This window comes from Salmo salar, chromosome 17 (genome assembly GCF_965601325.2).
Source record: "Salmo salar chromosome 17, fSalSal1, whole genome shotgun sequence".
Classification (NCBI taxonomy): Eukaryota; Metazoa; Chordata; class Actinopteri; order Salmoniformes; family Salmonidae; genus Salmo; species Salmo salar.
In genome coordinates this window covers 79,823,517-79,839,355 of record NC_138307.1, presented here as the reverse complement: position 1 = coordinate 79,839,355, position 15,839 = coordinate 79,823,517, and the positions used below count along the sequence as shown (strand labels likewise).

At 48.0% G+C, this 15,839-nt stretch overlaps 1 protein-coding gene across 1 annotated transcript in view; it reads left to right on the top strand.

Moving 5' to 3' along the window:
• The window catches only part of LOC106596602 (receptor-type tyrosine-protein phosphatase beta), a 102,955-nt gene that overhangs the window by 58,451 nt on the left and 28,665 nt on the right, over positions 1 to 15,839 (top strand). The window contains 3 exon segments of the mRNA XM_082964236.1: positions 14,435 to 14,578; positions 14,856 to 15,132; positions 15,358 to 15,464. Coding sequence (XP_082820362.1) covers positions 14,435 to 14,578; positions 14,856 to 15,132; positions 15,358 to 15,464 — 528 coding nt within the window.

Here is a 15,839-nt window from a genome sequence, read left to right as displayed (position 1 = left end):
AGAAACTGACAGAACGTACTGTTGGTGAAAAAGTCACACAGTACTCTCTTATAGCGTTGTATTCCAGTTCTGTCAAAATGATTAATTGAAAAAGAAAGGGCTAGAGAGAAAGAGAGGGGGGGAGAGAGAGTTAGAAGCCAGAGAGAGTTAGAAGCCAGAGAGAGTTAGAAGCCAGAGAGAGAGAAGCCAGAGAGAGAAGCCAGAGAGAGAAGCCAGAGAGAAAGAGAGAGAAGCCAGAGAGAAAGAGAGAGAAGCCAGAGAGAAAGAGAGAGGAGCCAGAGAGAGAGAGAAGCCAGAGAGAGAGAGAAGCCAGAGAGAGAGAAGCCAGAGAAAGAGAAGCCAGAGAGAGAGAGAGAAGCCAGAGAGATCCAGACAAAATTAAATCAAAGCCTTTCTGTTGCATATGTTCGCTAATGTTCTAATATTATTAGATCATTTGGGCCCATGTGAACTCTGTGAAAACATTTTATTCAGAGAAAAAGGTAAAGTTAAAAAAAGGAGAATTATATTACAGTGACACCTCAAGAATAAGGGCTGGTGGATTCTAGGTGAAGGAGAAGGCAGAGTGTTGGATGACATTCAGATCTCAGATTTTCTCTCTCTCTCTCTCTCTCTCTCTCTCTCTCTCTCTCTCTCTCTCTCTCCTCTCTCTCTCTCTCTCTCTCTCTCTCTACCTCTCTACCTCTCTCTCTTTCCCTACCTCTCTCTCCCTCTCTACCGCTCTCCCTCTCTCTCTCTCTCTCTCTCTCTCTCTCTCTCTCTCTCTCTCTCTCTCTCTCCTCTCTCTCTCTCTCTACCTCTCTACCTCTCTCTCTTTCCCTACCTCTCTCTCCCTCTCTACCGCTCTCCCTCTCTCTCTCTCTCTCTCTCTCTCTCTCTCTCTCTCTCTCTCTCTCTCTCTCTCTCTCTCTTTCACTCTCAATTCAATTAAATTCAAGGGGTTTTATTGTCATGGGAAACATATGTTAATATTGCCAAAGCAAGTGAAGTAGATAATATACAAAAGTGAAAACAAAAAAAAAATGAACAGTAAACATTACACTCACAGAAGTTCCAAAATAATAAAGACATTACAAATGTCATATTATGTATATATACTGTATACAGTGTTGTAATGATGTGCAAATAGTTAAAGTACAAAAGGGACAATAAACATAAATATGGGTTGTATTTACAATGGTGTTTGTTCTTCACTGGTTGCCCTTTTCTTGTGGCAACAGGTCACAAATATTGCTGCTGTGATGGAACACTGTGGTATTTCACCCAGTAGATATGGGAGTTTATCAAAATCGGGTTTGTTTTCAAATTCCTTGTGGATCTGTGTAATCTGAGGGAAATATGTGTCTCTAATATGGTCATACATTTGGCAGGAGGTTAGGAAGTGCAGCTCCGTTTCCACCTCATTTTGTGGGCAGTGTGCACATAGCCTGTCTTGTCTTGAGAGCCAGGTCTGCCTACGGCGGCCTTTCTCAATAGCAAGGCTATACTCACTGAGTCTGTAAATAGTCAAAGCTTTCCTTAAGTTTGGGTCAGTCACAGTGGTCAGGTATTCTGCCACTGTGTAATCTCTGTTTAGGGCCAAATAGCATTCTAGTTTGCTCTGTTTTTTCTGCTCTGCATGCATTATTTGGTGTTCTACGTTGTACACAGAGGATAGTTTTGCAGAATTCTGCATGCAGAGTCTCAATTTGGCATTTGTCCCATTTTGTGAATTCTTGATTGGTGAGCGGACCCCAGACCTCACAACCATAAAGGACAATGGGTTCTATAACTGATTCAAGTATTTTTATCCAGATCCAATTGGAATTTGTTGTCTGTATATGTGATCATTTCTATGAGGATACCATCAACACCACAGGCCTTTTGGGGTTTGTGGGTTTTTATTTCGTCCAGTAGTTCATTCAATGTAATTGGAGAATCCAGAGGGTTCTGGTAGTCTTTAATAGTTGATTCTGAGATTTGTATTTGATCATGTATATGTTTTTGCTGTTTGTTCTTTGTTATAGAGCCAAAAAGAAGAAGTGGTTTATCTCCATTTTGGATAGATAACTCTTCGTGTTGTTGTTTGTTTAGTGTTTTCCCATTTTCCCAGAAGTGTTTAGAGTCTATGGATTCTTCAGTTACATTGAGCTGATTTCTGACATGCTGTTCCTTGTTTTTCCGTAGTGTATTTCTGTATTGTTTTAGTGATTCACCATAGTGAAGGCGTAGGCTCAGGTTTTCCAGCTCTCTATGTTTTTGTTTGGACAGGTTTCTCAATTTCTTTCTTAGGTTTTTGCATCCTTCATCAAACCATTTGTCATTGTAGTTAATTTTCTTCAGATTTCTGTTTGAGATGTTTAGATTTGATAGGGAAGCTGAGAGGTCAAATATACTGTTGAGATGTTCTACTGACAAGTTTACACCTTCACTATTACAGTGAACTTTTTGTCCAGGAAGTTGTCTAAAAGGAATTGAATTTGTTGTTGCCTCATTTGTTTTTGGTAGGTTTCCAAACTACATTCCTTCCATCTATAGCATTTCTTAATGTTACTCAGTTCCTTTGGCTTTGATGCCTCATGATTGAGCATAGCTATGTTCAAGTAGAGTGGGATTTTGCTGTGATCTGATAGGGGTGTCAGTGGGCTGACTGTGAACGCTCTGAGAGACTCTGGGTTGGGGTCAGTGATAAAGTAGTCTACAGTACTACTTCCAAGAGATGCGCTATAGGTGTACCTACCATAGGAGTCCCCTCGAAGCCTACCATTGACTATGTACATTCCCAGCCGTCCGACAGAGCTGCAGGAGTTGTGACCCGTTTTTGTTGGTTATGTTGTCATAGTTGTGCCTAGGGGGGCATATGGGGGAGGGAATGCTGTCACCTCCAGGCAGGTGTTTGTCCCACTGTGTGCTGAGGGTGTCAGGTTCTTGTCCGGTTCTGGCATTTAGGTCGTCACAGACTAGTACATGTCCCTGGGCCTAGAAATTATGGATTTCCCCCTCCAGGATGGAGAAGCTGTCTTCATTGAAGTATGGGGATTCTAGTGGGGGGATATAGGTAGCACACAGGAGGACATTTTTCTCTATTAAGATCATTTCCTTTTGAATTTCTAGACAAATGTAAAATGTTCCTGTTTTGATTAATTTAACGGAGTGAGTTAGGTCTGCTCTATACCAAATTAGCATACTCTCTGAGTCCCTTCCCTGTTTCACACCTGGTAGTTCGGTGGATGGGACTACCAGCTCTCTGTAACCTAGAGGGCAACCAGTGGGTCTGTCTCCTCTATACCAGGTTTCTTAATATCTGTATTTCCAATTTCTTTGATGAAGTCCAGGTTCCTGCTCTTTAGGCCAAAGGCAGATGACCTCAGGCCTTGGATATTTCAGGATGAGATAGTGATGGCTTTGTGTTCCATAAAGTGTCCAATGTTGTTGGTCGTGTGGTTCGGCGTCAGGCCAGTAAGTGTGAGCAGAGCCTGCTGAGCATCTGGTACATGCCATTGGCTTGGGCTAGTGTAAGAGTTGGGGTTGGGCCTGTTTGCCCGCTCACTGCCTGGCCGTATGTGTGACTTCCATGTTGAGGCCCTCTTTGCGGGGGTGGGGTGCTTGGGGTGGGCAGGAGGGACATGGGTCTGATCTGAGGGAGCCTAAATGGGGTGTGGGTATGTTTGACTTGGAGGGGTGTTGATTGGTTGGGGTGGGGGTGTGTATGTGTATGTGGCTGGTGGTATTGTGGTCTGGATGTTGGTCCTCTCGGCGTGGGTCCTCTATGTGGGGTGGGGGGGGGGGGGGGTCCCGCAGGTCTGGGAGAGTGTCTCGCTGGTCTGGGCGGGGTGTCTATTGATTTGTTGCTCCTGTGTGAAGTGTTGGGGCTACGTTTGAGAGCGATGTCCTTTACAGTCTGTCAAAGGTGGGCACTGCTGCCTTGTATAGGTGGACCTGGTCATAGAGGCTGTTCAAGTCCAGGGTGGAGTGGTGGGCCAGGAAAACATTTGGTTTTGAGGCACAGTAACAGGAAATACTTGCGTTTACCTGCTGTATGGTGGCAGGGTGGAAGTCTTTTCATGGTAGCAGGGTGGAGATAACCACTTGTGCATTGGGGAAAGTAGAAGAAGCTTTTTCAATCACTCCCTTCAGTGCTGTGGCCACCCTTTCCTGCTGTGTTCTCAGGTCGTTTGTGCCTGTGTGTATGATTATGTGGCTGGGTGACCCTAGTTGGTCCTCAGACAGAAGGTCTAGGGTGTGCTGTGTGTTTGGACACCAGAGTTTATACACACTGTGTTTGGGAAAAAGTTGTTTTTCTTGTATATATTTCCCATTTGAGTCCATAAGGAGTACAATCTGTGTCTTGTGTATGTCCTCAGTGGGTGGGTGGGTGTGTGGGGGAGGTTGTCAGGAGGGCTATCAGGGTGGCTGACAGGGGGGCTCAGAGGGGGTGAGATCCCCTGGGCTTGGGGTTCTTCATTTGTCTGTTCTGCTGTGATGTCGATGCTATGGTCAGGGTCTGGTGTGAACAGTTCTGCTGTGATGTCGATGCTATGGTCAGGGTCTGGTGTGGACTGTTCTGCTGTGGTGTCAATGCTATGGTCAGGGTCTGGTGTGGACAGTTCTGCTGTGGTGTCGATGCTATGGTCAGGGTCTGGTGTGAACAGTTCTGCTGTGATGTCGATGCTATGGTCAGGGTCTGGTGTGGACTGTTCTGCTGTGGTGTCAATGCTATGGTCAGGGTCTGGTGTGGACAGTTCTGCTGTGGTGTCGATGCTATGATCAGGGTCTGGTGTGAACAGTTCTACTGTGGTGTTGAGAGGTGAGCTGAGATGGGCTGTTCTGCTGGCTTCTCTGCAGGGGTGGCCACCTCTCTAGTGGGCTGTTCTCTGTAACACGTCATCCCCCTCACTCTCTCCTCCATCCCCCTCACCCTCTCCTCTAGCAGTCTGATCCTCTCCTCCATCCCCCTCACCCTCTCCTCCAGCAGTCTGATCCTCTCCTCCATCCCCCTCACCCTCTCCTCCAGCAGTCTGATCCTCTCCTCCATCCCCCTCACCCTCTCCTCTAGCAGTCTGATCCTCTCCTCCATCCCCCTCACCCTCTCCTCCAGCAGTCTGATCCTCTCCTCCATCCCCCTCACCCTCTCCTCCAGCAGTCTGATCCTCTCCTCCATCCCCCTCACCCTCTCCTCCAGCAGTCTGATCCTCTCCTCCATCCCCCTCACCCTCTCCTCTAGCAGTCTGATCCTCTCCTCCATCCCCCTCACCCTCTCCTCCAGCAGTCTGATCCTCTCCTCCATCCCCCTCACCCTCTCCTCCAGCAGTCTGATCCTCTCCTCCATCCCCCTCACCCTCTCCTCCAGCAGTCTGATCCTCTCCTCCATCCCCCTCACCCTCTCCTCCAGCAGTCTGATCCTCTCCTCTAGTGCTCTGTTCTTCTCCTGTTCTTGCTTTTTATATTGTTGAAGTTGTCTCACCACAGTCCAGAGTTCAGATATGTCTCTCTCCACCTCCAGCTCTCTAGGTCTGGTTAAGAGAGTGTTGTTATGCTGGACTGTTGTCTGGGTCTGGTTAAGGGGGTGTTGTTGTGCTGGACTGTTGTCTAGGTCTGGTTAAGGGGGTGTTGTTGTGCTGGACTGTTGTCTGGGTCTGGTTAAGGGGGTGTTGTTGTGCTGGACTGTTGTCTGGGTCTGGTTAAGAGAGTGTTGTTGTGCTGGACTGTTGTCTGGGTCTGGTTAAGGGGGTGTTGTTGTGCTGGACTGTTGTCTGGGTCTGGTTAAGGGGGTGTTGTTGTGCTGGACTGTTGTCTGGGTCTGGTTAAGGGGGTGTTGTTGTGCTGGACTGTTGTCTGGGTCTGGTTAAGGGGGTGTTGTTATGCTGGACTGTTGTCTGGGTCTGGTTAAGGGGGTGTTGTTGTGCTGGACTGTTGTCTGGGTCTGGTTAAGGGGGTGTTGTTGTGCTGGACTGTTGTCTGGGTCTGGTTAAGAGAGTGTTGTTGTGCTGGACTGTTGTCTGGGTCTGGTTAAGGGGGTGTTGTTGTGCTGGACTGTTGTCTGGGTCTGGTTAAGGGGGTGTTGTTGTGCTGGACTGTTGTCTGGGTCTGTGCTGACTGGAGTGTAATCACCTGCTGTCCCAGCTCCACCTGCCTTTCCTCCAGCTGGGTGAATTTATCCTTCATTTCAATACTCTGTGCTGGGAGGTTGACTTTCCGCTTGGGGTTGCTGGTCTGTGGGGAAATATAATGAAGAGGTCTGGGTGTTTCTGGTCTGTAGGGGTATATAATGAAGAGGTCTGGGGGTTGCTGGTCTGTGGGGTTATATAATGAAGAGGTCTGGGGGTTGCTGGTCTGTGGGGTTATATAATGAAGAGGTCTGGGGGTTGCTGGTCTGTGGGGTTATATAATGAAGAGGTCTGGGGGTTGCTGGTCTGTAGGGTTATATAATGAAGAGGTCTGGGGGTTGCTGGTCTGTGGGGTTATATAATGAAGAGGTCTGGGGGTTGCTGGTCTGTGGGGTTATATAATGAAGAGGTCTGGAAGGTTGCTCGTCTGTGGGGTTATATAATGAAGAGGTCTGGGGGTTGCTGGTCTGTGAGGTTATATAATGAAGAGGTCTGGGGGTTGCTGGTCTGTGGGGTTATATAATGAAGAGGTCTGGGGGTTGCTGGTCTGTGGGGTTATATAATGAAGAGGTCTGGGTGTTGCTGGTCTGTGGGGTTATATAATGAAGAGGTCTGGGGGTTATATAATGAAGAGGTCTGGGGGTTGCTCGTCTGTAGGGTTATATAATGAAGAGGTCTGGGGGTTGCTGGTCTGTGGGGTTATATAATGAAGAGGTCTGGGGGTTGCTCGTCTGTAGGGTTATATAATGAAGAGGTCTTGGGGTTGCTCGTCTGTGGGGTTATATAATGAAGAGGTCTGGTCTGACCCGCTGGGAGTGGGGGTATCTTTCTCAAGGGAGAGCTTCTGCTGAGCTAATTCTTTGATTAGGTGAAAGTCCAGCTGAAACTGTTTGGGTTGCCCTGTACCATTACTGTTCCTGACTAGTATCCTGAGTTTCCACCCCTCGTTTCCACCCGCTCTCTTATCAGAGGGGTTGTGTGCTAATATAGCACTGTGCCATGCCAGGGGATGGTCTGGTTAATATAGCACTGTGCCATGCCAGGGATGGTCTGGTTAATATAGCACTGTGCCATGCCAGGGGATGGTCTGGTTAATATAGCACTGTGCCATGCCAGGGGATGGTCTGGTTAATATAGCACTGTGCCAGGGGATGGTCTGGTTAATATAGCACTGTGCCATGCCAGGGGATGGTCTGGTTAATATAGCACTGTGCCAGGGGATGGTCTGGTTAATATAGCACTGTGCCATGCCAGGGGATGGTCTGGTTAATATAGCACTGTGCCATGCCAGGGGATGGTCTGGTTAATATAGCACTGTGCCAGGGGATGGTCTGGTTAATATAGCACTGTGCCATGCCAGGGGATGGTCTGGTTAATATAGCACTGTGCCAGGGGATGGTCTGGTTAATATAGCACTGTGCCAGGGGATGGTCTGGTTAATATAGCACTGTGCCATGCCAGGGGATGGTCTGGTTAATATAGCACTGTGCCATGCCAGGGGATGGTCTGGTTAATATAGCACTGTGCCATGCCAGGGGATGGTCTGGTTAATATAGCACTGTGCCAGGGGATGGTCTGGTTAATATAGCACTGTGCCATGCCAGGGGATGGTCTGGTTAATATAGCACTGTGCCATGCCAGGGGATGGTCTGGTTAATATAGCACTGTGCCATGCCAGGGGATGGTCTGGTTAATATAGCACTGTGCCATGCCAGGGGATGGTCTGGTTAATATAGCACTGTGCCATGCCAGGGGATGGTCTGGTTAATATAGCACTGTGCCATGCCAGGGGATGGTCTGGTTAATATAGCACTGTGCCATGCCAGGGGATGGTCTGACTATTGTAGGCTTCCCTGTGGCTCAGTTGGTAGAGCACAGTGTTTGCAACGCCAGCATGGTGTGTGCAACGCCAGGGTTGTGGGTTCAATTCCCACGGGGGACCAGTACAGAAAAAAAAAAAATGCATGAAATGTCTGCACTCACTACTGTAAGTCGCTCTGGACAAGAGCTTCTGCTAAATGACTAAAATGTAAAAATGTAAATGGTCTGGTTAATATAGCACTGTGCCATGCCAGGGGATGGTCTGGTTAATATAGCACTGTGCCATGCCAGGGGATGGTCTGGTTAATATAGCACTGTGCCATGCCAGGGATGGTCTGGTTAATATAGCACTGTGCCAGGGGATGGTCTGGTTAATATAGCACTGTGCCATGCCAGGGGATGGTCTGGTTAATATAGCACTGTGCCATGCCAGGGGATGGTCTGGTTAATATAGCACTGTGCCAGGGGATGGTCTGGTTAATATAGCACTGTGCCAGGGGATGGTCTGGTTAATATAGCACTGTGCCATGCCAGGGGATGGTCTGGTTAATATAGCACTGTGCCAGGGGATGGTCTGGTTAATATAGCACTGTGCCAGGGGATGGTCTGGTTAATATAGCACTGTGCCATGCCAGGGGATGGTCTGGTTAATATAGCACTGTGCCATGCCAGGGGATGGTCTGGTTAATATAGCACTGTGCCAGGGGATGGTCTGGTTAATATAGCACTGTGCCATGCCAGGGGATGGGCTGGTTAATATAGCACTGTGCCAGAGGGATGGTCTGGTTAATATAGCACTGTGCCATGCCAGGGGATGGTCTGGTTAATATAGCACTGTGCCATGCCAGGGATGGTCTGGTTAATATAGCACTGTGCCATGCCAGGGGATGGTCTGGTTAATATAGCACTGTGCCAGGGGATGGTCTGGTTAATATAGCACTGTGCCATGCCAGGGGATGGTCTGGTTAATATAGCACTGTGCCAGGGGATGGTCTGGTTAATATAGCACTGTGCCATGCCAGGGGATGGTCTGGTTAATATAGCACTGTGCCATGCCAGGGGATGGTCTGGTTAATATAGCACTGTGCCAGAGGATGGTCTGGTTAATATAGCACTGTGCCATGCAGGGGATGGTCTGGTTAATATAGCACTGTGCCATGCCAGAGGATGGTCTGGTTAATATAGCACTGTGCCAGGGGATGGTCTGGTTAATATAGCACTGTGCCATGCCAGGGGATGGTCTGGTTAATATAGCACTGTGCCATGCCAGGGGATGGTCTGGTTAATATAGCACTGTGCCATGCCAGGGGATGGTCTGGTTAATATAGCACTGTGCCAGGGGATGGTCTGGTTAATATAGCACTGTGCCATGCCAGGGGATGGTCTGGTTAATATAGCACTGTGCCAGGGGATGGTCTGGTTAATATAGCACTGTGCCATGCCAGGGGATGGTCTGGTTAATATAGCACTGTGCCATGCCAGGGGATGGTCTGGTTAATATAGCACTGTGCCAGGGGATGGTCTGGTTAATATAGCACTGTGCCAGGGGATGGTCTGGTTAATATAGCACTGTGCCAGGGGATGGTCTGGTTAATATAGCACTGTGCCAGGGGATGGTCTGGTTAATATAGCACTGTGCCAGGGGATGGTCTGGTTAATATAGCACTGTGCCATGCCAGGGATGGTCTGGTTAATATAGCACTGTGCCAGAGGGATGGTCTGGTTAATATAGCACTGTGCCAGGGGATGGTCTGGTTAATATAGCACTGTGCCAGGGGATGGTCTGGTTAATATAGCACTGTGCCAGGGGATGGTCTGGTTAATATAGCACTGTGCCAGGGGATGGTCTGGTTAATATAGCACTGTGCCAGGGGATGGTCTGGTTAATATAGCACTGTGCCAGGGGATGGTCTGGTTAATATAGCACTGTGCCAGGGGATGGTCTGGTTAATATAGCACTGTGCCAGGGGATGGTCTGGTTAATATAGCACTGTGCCAGGGGATGGTCTGGTTAATATAGCACTGTGCCAGGGGATGGTCTGGTTAATATAGCACTGTGCCAGGGGATGGTCTGGTTAATATAGCACTGTGCCAGGGGATGGTCTGGTTAATATAGCACTGTGCCAGGGGATGGTCTGGTTAATATAGCACTGTGCCATGCCAGGGGATGGTCTGGTTAATATAGCACTGTGCCAGGGGATGGTCTGGTTAATATAGCACTGTGCCAGGGGATGGTCTGGTTAATATAGCACTGTGACCAGGGGATGGTCTGGTTAATATAGCACTGTGCCATGCCAGGGGATGGTCTGGTTAATATAGCACTGTGCCAGGGGATGGTCTGGTTAATATAGCACTGTGCCATGCCAGGGGATGGTCTGGTTAATATAGCACTGTGCCAGGGGATGGTCTGGTTAATATAGCACTGTGCCAGGGGATGGTCTGGTTAATATAGCACTTGTGCCAGGGGATGGTCTGGTTAATATAGCACTGTGCCATGCCAGGGATGGTCTGGTTAATATAGCACTGTGCCAGGGGATGGTCTGGTTAATATAACACTGTGCCAGGGGATGGTCTGGTTAATATAGCACTGTGCCAGGGGATGGTCTGGTTAATATAGCACTGTGCCAGGGGATGGTCTGGTTAATATAGCACTGTGCCAGGGGATGGTCTGGTTAATATAGCACTGTGCCAGGGGATGGTTTGTGTGGATGATGAGGTTGCTGATGTTCCCATTTTTATAATAGTCAGCAAAAAGTGTCTCTTGATTTTCCATAAGGAGCTTCATTTTGTGATCTTTTCTTTTTACCTTTATTTAACGAGGCAAGTCAGTTAAGAACAAATTCTTATTTCAATGACAGCCTAGGAACAGTGGGTTAACTGCCTTGTTCAGGGGCAGAACGACAGATTTTTACCTTGTCAGGTCGGGGATTCGATCTTGCAACCTTGCGGTTACAAGTCCAACGCTCTAACCACTAGCCTACCTGCCACACTAAGTAGTGCACTTCTTGCCTTGTCATTCTTTACATACACAGGGTTCTGTATTTAATTACCTCTGAACAGCAGGAGGCAGCTTCTAAGGCCTCTCCATTTGGTTGGAGTAGACTGTTTGACTCTCCTGCCATTGTTGAGCTAAAGGGCTTTGACACCTCTCACTTGACACGTCAGTGCTAATTGAAGTTGTATCAAGCTTGGCAGCCTTAACTCAGCATTCAGTCCTTATAAAGTAATGTCATGTATTTTTCTTCTTGGCTTGTGGAAATAAAATATAGCTTCAGACTAAACATGACTCACTCAGTTCCAGGTTGAATGGTGTTTTCAGGTTTCTGTTGTTTTCCAGAGCATTTGCTGTGCCGCGTTGGAATAATAGTCTTTGGTAGTAAGCCTTCCAGGTGATTCCGTAATTCAGTCCAAAGTCAGGTTGTAGGTTTTGAGTTTTGGTTTGGAGTGAAGGTTATATTGTAGAGGGTAGCATCCTGTACATGTTCCTGACAATCTCTCTCTCTCTCTCTCTCTCTCTCTCTCTCTCTCTCTCTCTCTCTCTCTCTCTCTCTCTCTCTCTCTCTCTCTCTCTCTCTCTCTCTCTCTCTCTCTCTCTCTCTCTCTCTCTCTCTCTCTCTCTCTCTCTCTCTCTCTCTCTGGCTGCTAGTTTGTATAGGAAATCACTTGGCCACCATCAGCTGTCTGTCTTCAGCTTGACTCAGGATAATGCCAAAGATTTGCCCTCTGGAGTGGCTAAGTGCAGGCTACCAAGTGGTCAATATCAGCTGCCAAAGTGACAATGCCATTATCAGATGAGAGAGGAAGGCTATAGTAGCTAGAACGGTTCCTGAAGTCTGTCATTGCTCATACAACTGCACCAAAGGCCCCTCTAGAAGACTTTAGGTGAATCCCGAAAGGCCCCCCCCTATTCACTATAAGGCCCATAGGGCTCTGGACTATATAGGGAATAGGGCTCTGGTCAGAAGTAGTGCACTATATAGGGAATAGGGCTCTGGTCAACAGTAGTGTACTGTATAGGGGATAGGGCTCTGGTCTAAAGTAGTGCACTATATAGGGAATAGGGCTCTGGTCTAAAGTAGTGCACTATATAGGGAATAGGGCTCTGGTCTAAAGTAGTGTACTGTATAGGGAATAGGGCTCTGGTCTAAAGTAGTGCACTATATAGGGAATAGGGCTCTGGTCAACAGTAGTGTACTGTATAGGGAATAGGGCTCTGGTCTAAAGTAGTGCACTATATAGGGAATAGGGCTCTGGTCTAAAGTAGTGCACTATATAGGGAATAGGGCTCTGGTCTAAAGTAGTGCACTATATAGGGAATAGGGCTCTGGTCTATTCCAGACGCAGCCCCTGAGACTGATTAGAACACTAGTAGGAAGTAGACAGGAGGTAGGAAGGCATCTGATGTCATCTAAAGTGGACAGGAGCAGGGTGACGTGTATAGGGGAGCATTGTGGAAGCAAGACATCCCTGTTAGCGGGTGCTAACCAGCCTAACTGTGGCTGTGCTGCCCCCCTACGGAAGCTACAGCCTCAGGAACACATTTAAATACTGATATCCTCAAAAAGCTCAGAACACCTGGGAGAGCAGCAAAGAGAGAGAGAGAGTGGGAGAGGGTGAGGGAGGGAGGGAGAGAATGATGGAGATGACACAGAGGGGGGTGATGAGAGGAATGAGAGCAGAAAAGAGAGATAGAGAGAGAGATTTAGAGAAATAGGCTGCTAGGCCAACTCAAATCCTCTCCCCTCCTCACCCTCTGCCTCCCCTAGGGGGATGGAAATGCCAGAGATTTGTGTTGTTTCTCTTTTCCGGAGGGAGGGAAGGAGGGAGGTAGGGAGGACGACATCATCATAACCAACAGAACATAATTAGATCAGTGGAGACGGTGCCATATTAACTAATACATCCTCCAGATGGCCTCAATGGATGGGACCAGGCATGGTGTTCTCTCTTTCACTCTCTCTTTCTCCCTCTCTCTACTCTCCTCCACCTCTCTCTCTACTCTCCTCCACCTCTCTTTCTCTCTCTCCCTCTCTCTACTCTCCTCCACCTCTCTCTTTCTCACTCTCTCTCTCTCTCTCTCGCTCTCTCTCTACACTCCTCCACCTCTCTCTCACTCTCTCTACTCTCCTCCACCTCTCTCTCTCCCTCTCTCTACTCTCCTCCACCTCTCTCTCTCTCTCTCGCTCTCTACTCTCCTCCACCTCTCTCTCTCAACTCTCCTCCACCTCTCTCTTTCTACTCTCCTCCACCTCTCTCTCTCTCGCTCTCTACTCTCCTCCACCTCTCTCTCAACTCTCCTCCACCTCTCTCTCTTTCTCACTCTCTCTACACTCCTCCACCTCTCTCTCTCTCGCTCTCTATCTACTCTCCTCCATCTCTCTCTCTCTCCCTCTCTCTACACTCCTCCACCTCTCTCTCTCTCCCTCTCTCTACTCTCCTCCACCTCTCTCTCTCTCACTCTCTCTACTCTCCTCTACCTCTCTCTCTCTACACTCCTCCTCCTCTCTCTCTCCCTCTCTCTACACTCCTCCACCTCTCTCTCTCTCTCTCTCTCTCTCCCCGCTCTCTACTCTCCTCCACCTCTCTCTCTTTCTCACTCTCTCTACACTCCTCCACCTCTCTCTTTTTCTCACTCTCTACTCTCCTCCACCTCTCTCTCTCTCGCTCTCTACTCTCCTCCACCTCCCTCTCTCTCGCTCTCTCTCGATCTCTTTCTCCTCTCCTCTATCTCTCTCCTCTCTACCTCTATCTCTCCCTCTCTCTACCTCTATCTCTCTCCTTTCTTCCTCTATCTCTCCCTCTCTCTACCTCTATCTCTCCCTCTCTCTGTGTCTTTCGCTCTCTCTGTCTCTCTCCCTCCTCTATGTAAGTGGACAGATTTACTAGTGCCATTCACAGCGTGGTTTATAAGGAGGCAATGAGCTTTCACATTTCTGTCAAGAGCCCTGCTGTTTCACTGTCTAACTGTACAACGAGACGAGCAGATACAAACAGAGAGAGAGAGAGAGAGAGAGAGAGAGACCCTATCAGGTGAGACTTAAAGAGGACCTGGTTGTCCAGAGAATCCAGAGACCACATGTAGTGGATGGGAAGAAATGGGACCAATCCAATTACAATCTGTCTCACTGCTAATCAACCAAAGAAACAATACAATATCACCTTGTCTGAGCTGGTCCTGATATAGAGATACAGTGGCATACATACAAATGCTGGAAAAGCAGTAGGAGTGTGATTCTGGGTCTAACAGGGGCCTATTGTCAAGTCAATCATTATTTGTCCCATAGCAGGGGAAATTGAGTTAGCAGTTTTGATATGTAATCGATATGATACGACATATATGATACAAGAGGAGACACATGGCAGCATATTTCTAGAACAAGGATGGCCAACCCTCCCCTGCAGAGATACTGGGTGTGCAGGCTTTAGTTCCAGCCCTACTCTTACACATCTGATTCAGCCAATCAAAGTCTGGATTATTTGACAGACACACCCCTTGAACCAATCGCCTGTCTGTTTTCCCCCTTTAGGCCCGCCCCCTACCACAATACGGGTCAATGAGAGGGCGGTACGCATCACCCCCTCCACCATTTTGTTCAAGTTCAACTGCAGCTGGTTCAGTGACGTCAACGGAGCCGTCAGGTTCTTCACTGTCATCGTGGCTGAGTCCAATGGTAAAGCTTCCTCTTTATTTACAGCTTCATACGATTGTCCTTTCTCAATACGGCTCAATTTATTTTCTACACAATTTCCTTTCTTACTTTAACATAATGTTGGATATGTCTGATAATGATTCTGATGAAATGAAATACATTTGAACATTTGAATTTGAAAAACGTCTAAATATAATTGATGAGGGAGTGAAAGAGAGCTTTAAAAGGAGAGCTGAAGGGGATTTAGTACACTTTTGAATCCATCCAACTTTATTATTCACTCTTGTACCCGTCACAGACAATGAAGTCCTGCAGACAGAGCAGCTCCACCCTCTACCTTCCTTCCAGGACTACAGAACCAACAGCTCCGTGCGGGCCTACCAGACAGGCTACTTTCCCAGTGGCTGTGCCCAGGAACAGGGAATGGGAGCTGGGCAGGTGTTTGAGGTCAACCTGGGGGCGGGGCTGGATCGCCTGGGAGGGCCTTGTGATTCAGAGGAGGATCATGATAACGATCACAACAGTGATCTCTACCACTTCTGTGATGGTCCTCTCAAGCCTAAGACTGCCTACAGGTAAACAATAATATGGCCCCACACAAATCAAATACTTTACCTAGGTTTGAATTACTTTAAAAAAATGACCATCCTCATCAAGTCTTACAGGCCATACTAACCCTTGACCTTGTCTAAGAGGGCAAAAGAAAGCAGTATATTATAGCCATTTATGCTCAGCAGGGAAATAATCTGATGTAAATTGATAGTAATGGAGTTAATGGCTGTTCTCTGTTCTCTGTGCAGAATAAGTGTCCGTGCCTTCACTCAGCTGTTTGATGATGACCACAGAGAGTTCCTCCAACCTCTCTACAGGGACACCTTCCTGTCTCCACCCATCAGGACACAAGCAGGTGAGCTTTACCTCTGATCCTGGCCCTCTCATTCTCCTCTCCTTCCCTTTCTCTCCATTACTCTGACACTTCCTGTCTCTACCCATCAGGACACAAGCAGGTGAGCTTTACCTCTGGTCCTGGCCCTCTCATTCTCCTCTCCATCCCTTTCTCTCCATTACTCTGACACTTCCTGTCTCCACCCATCAGGACACAAGCAGGTCAAGCCACACTATATACCCCTCTACCGCTGACCCTCATCCTCTAATCTCTCTCTCTCTATCTATCTCTCTCTCGCTCTCTTTCTTTCTCTCTCTCATCCTCTCTCACCACCCCCCTCCATTCTCTCTCTCTCTCTCTCTCTCTCTCTCTCTCTCTCTCTCTCTCTCTTCTTGT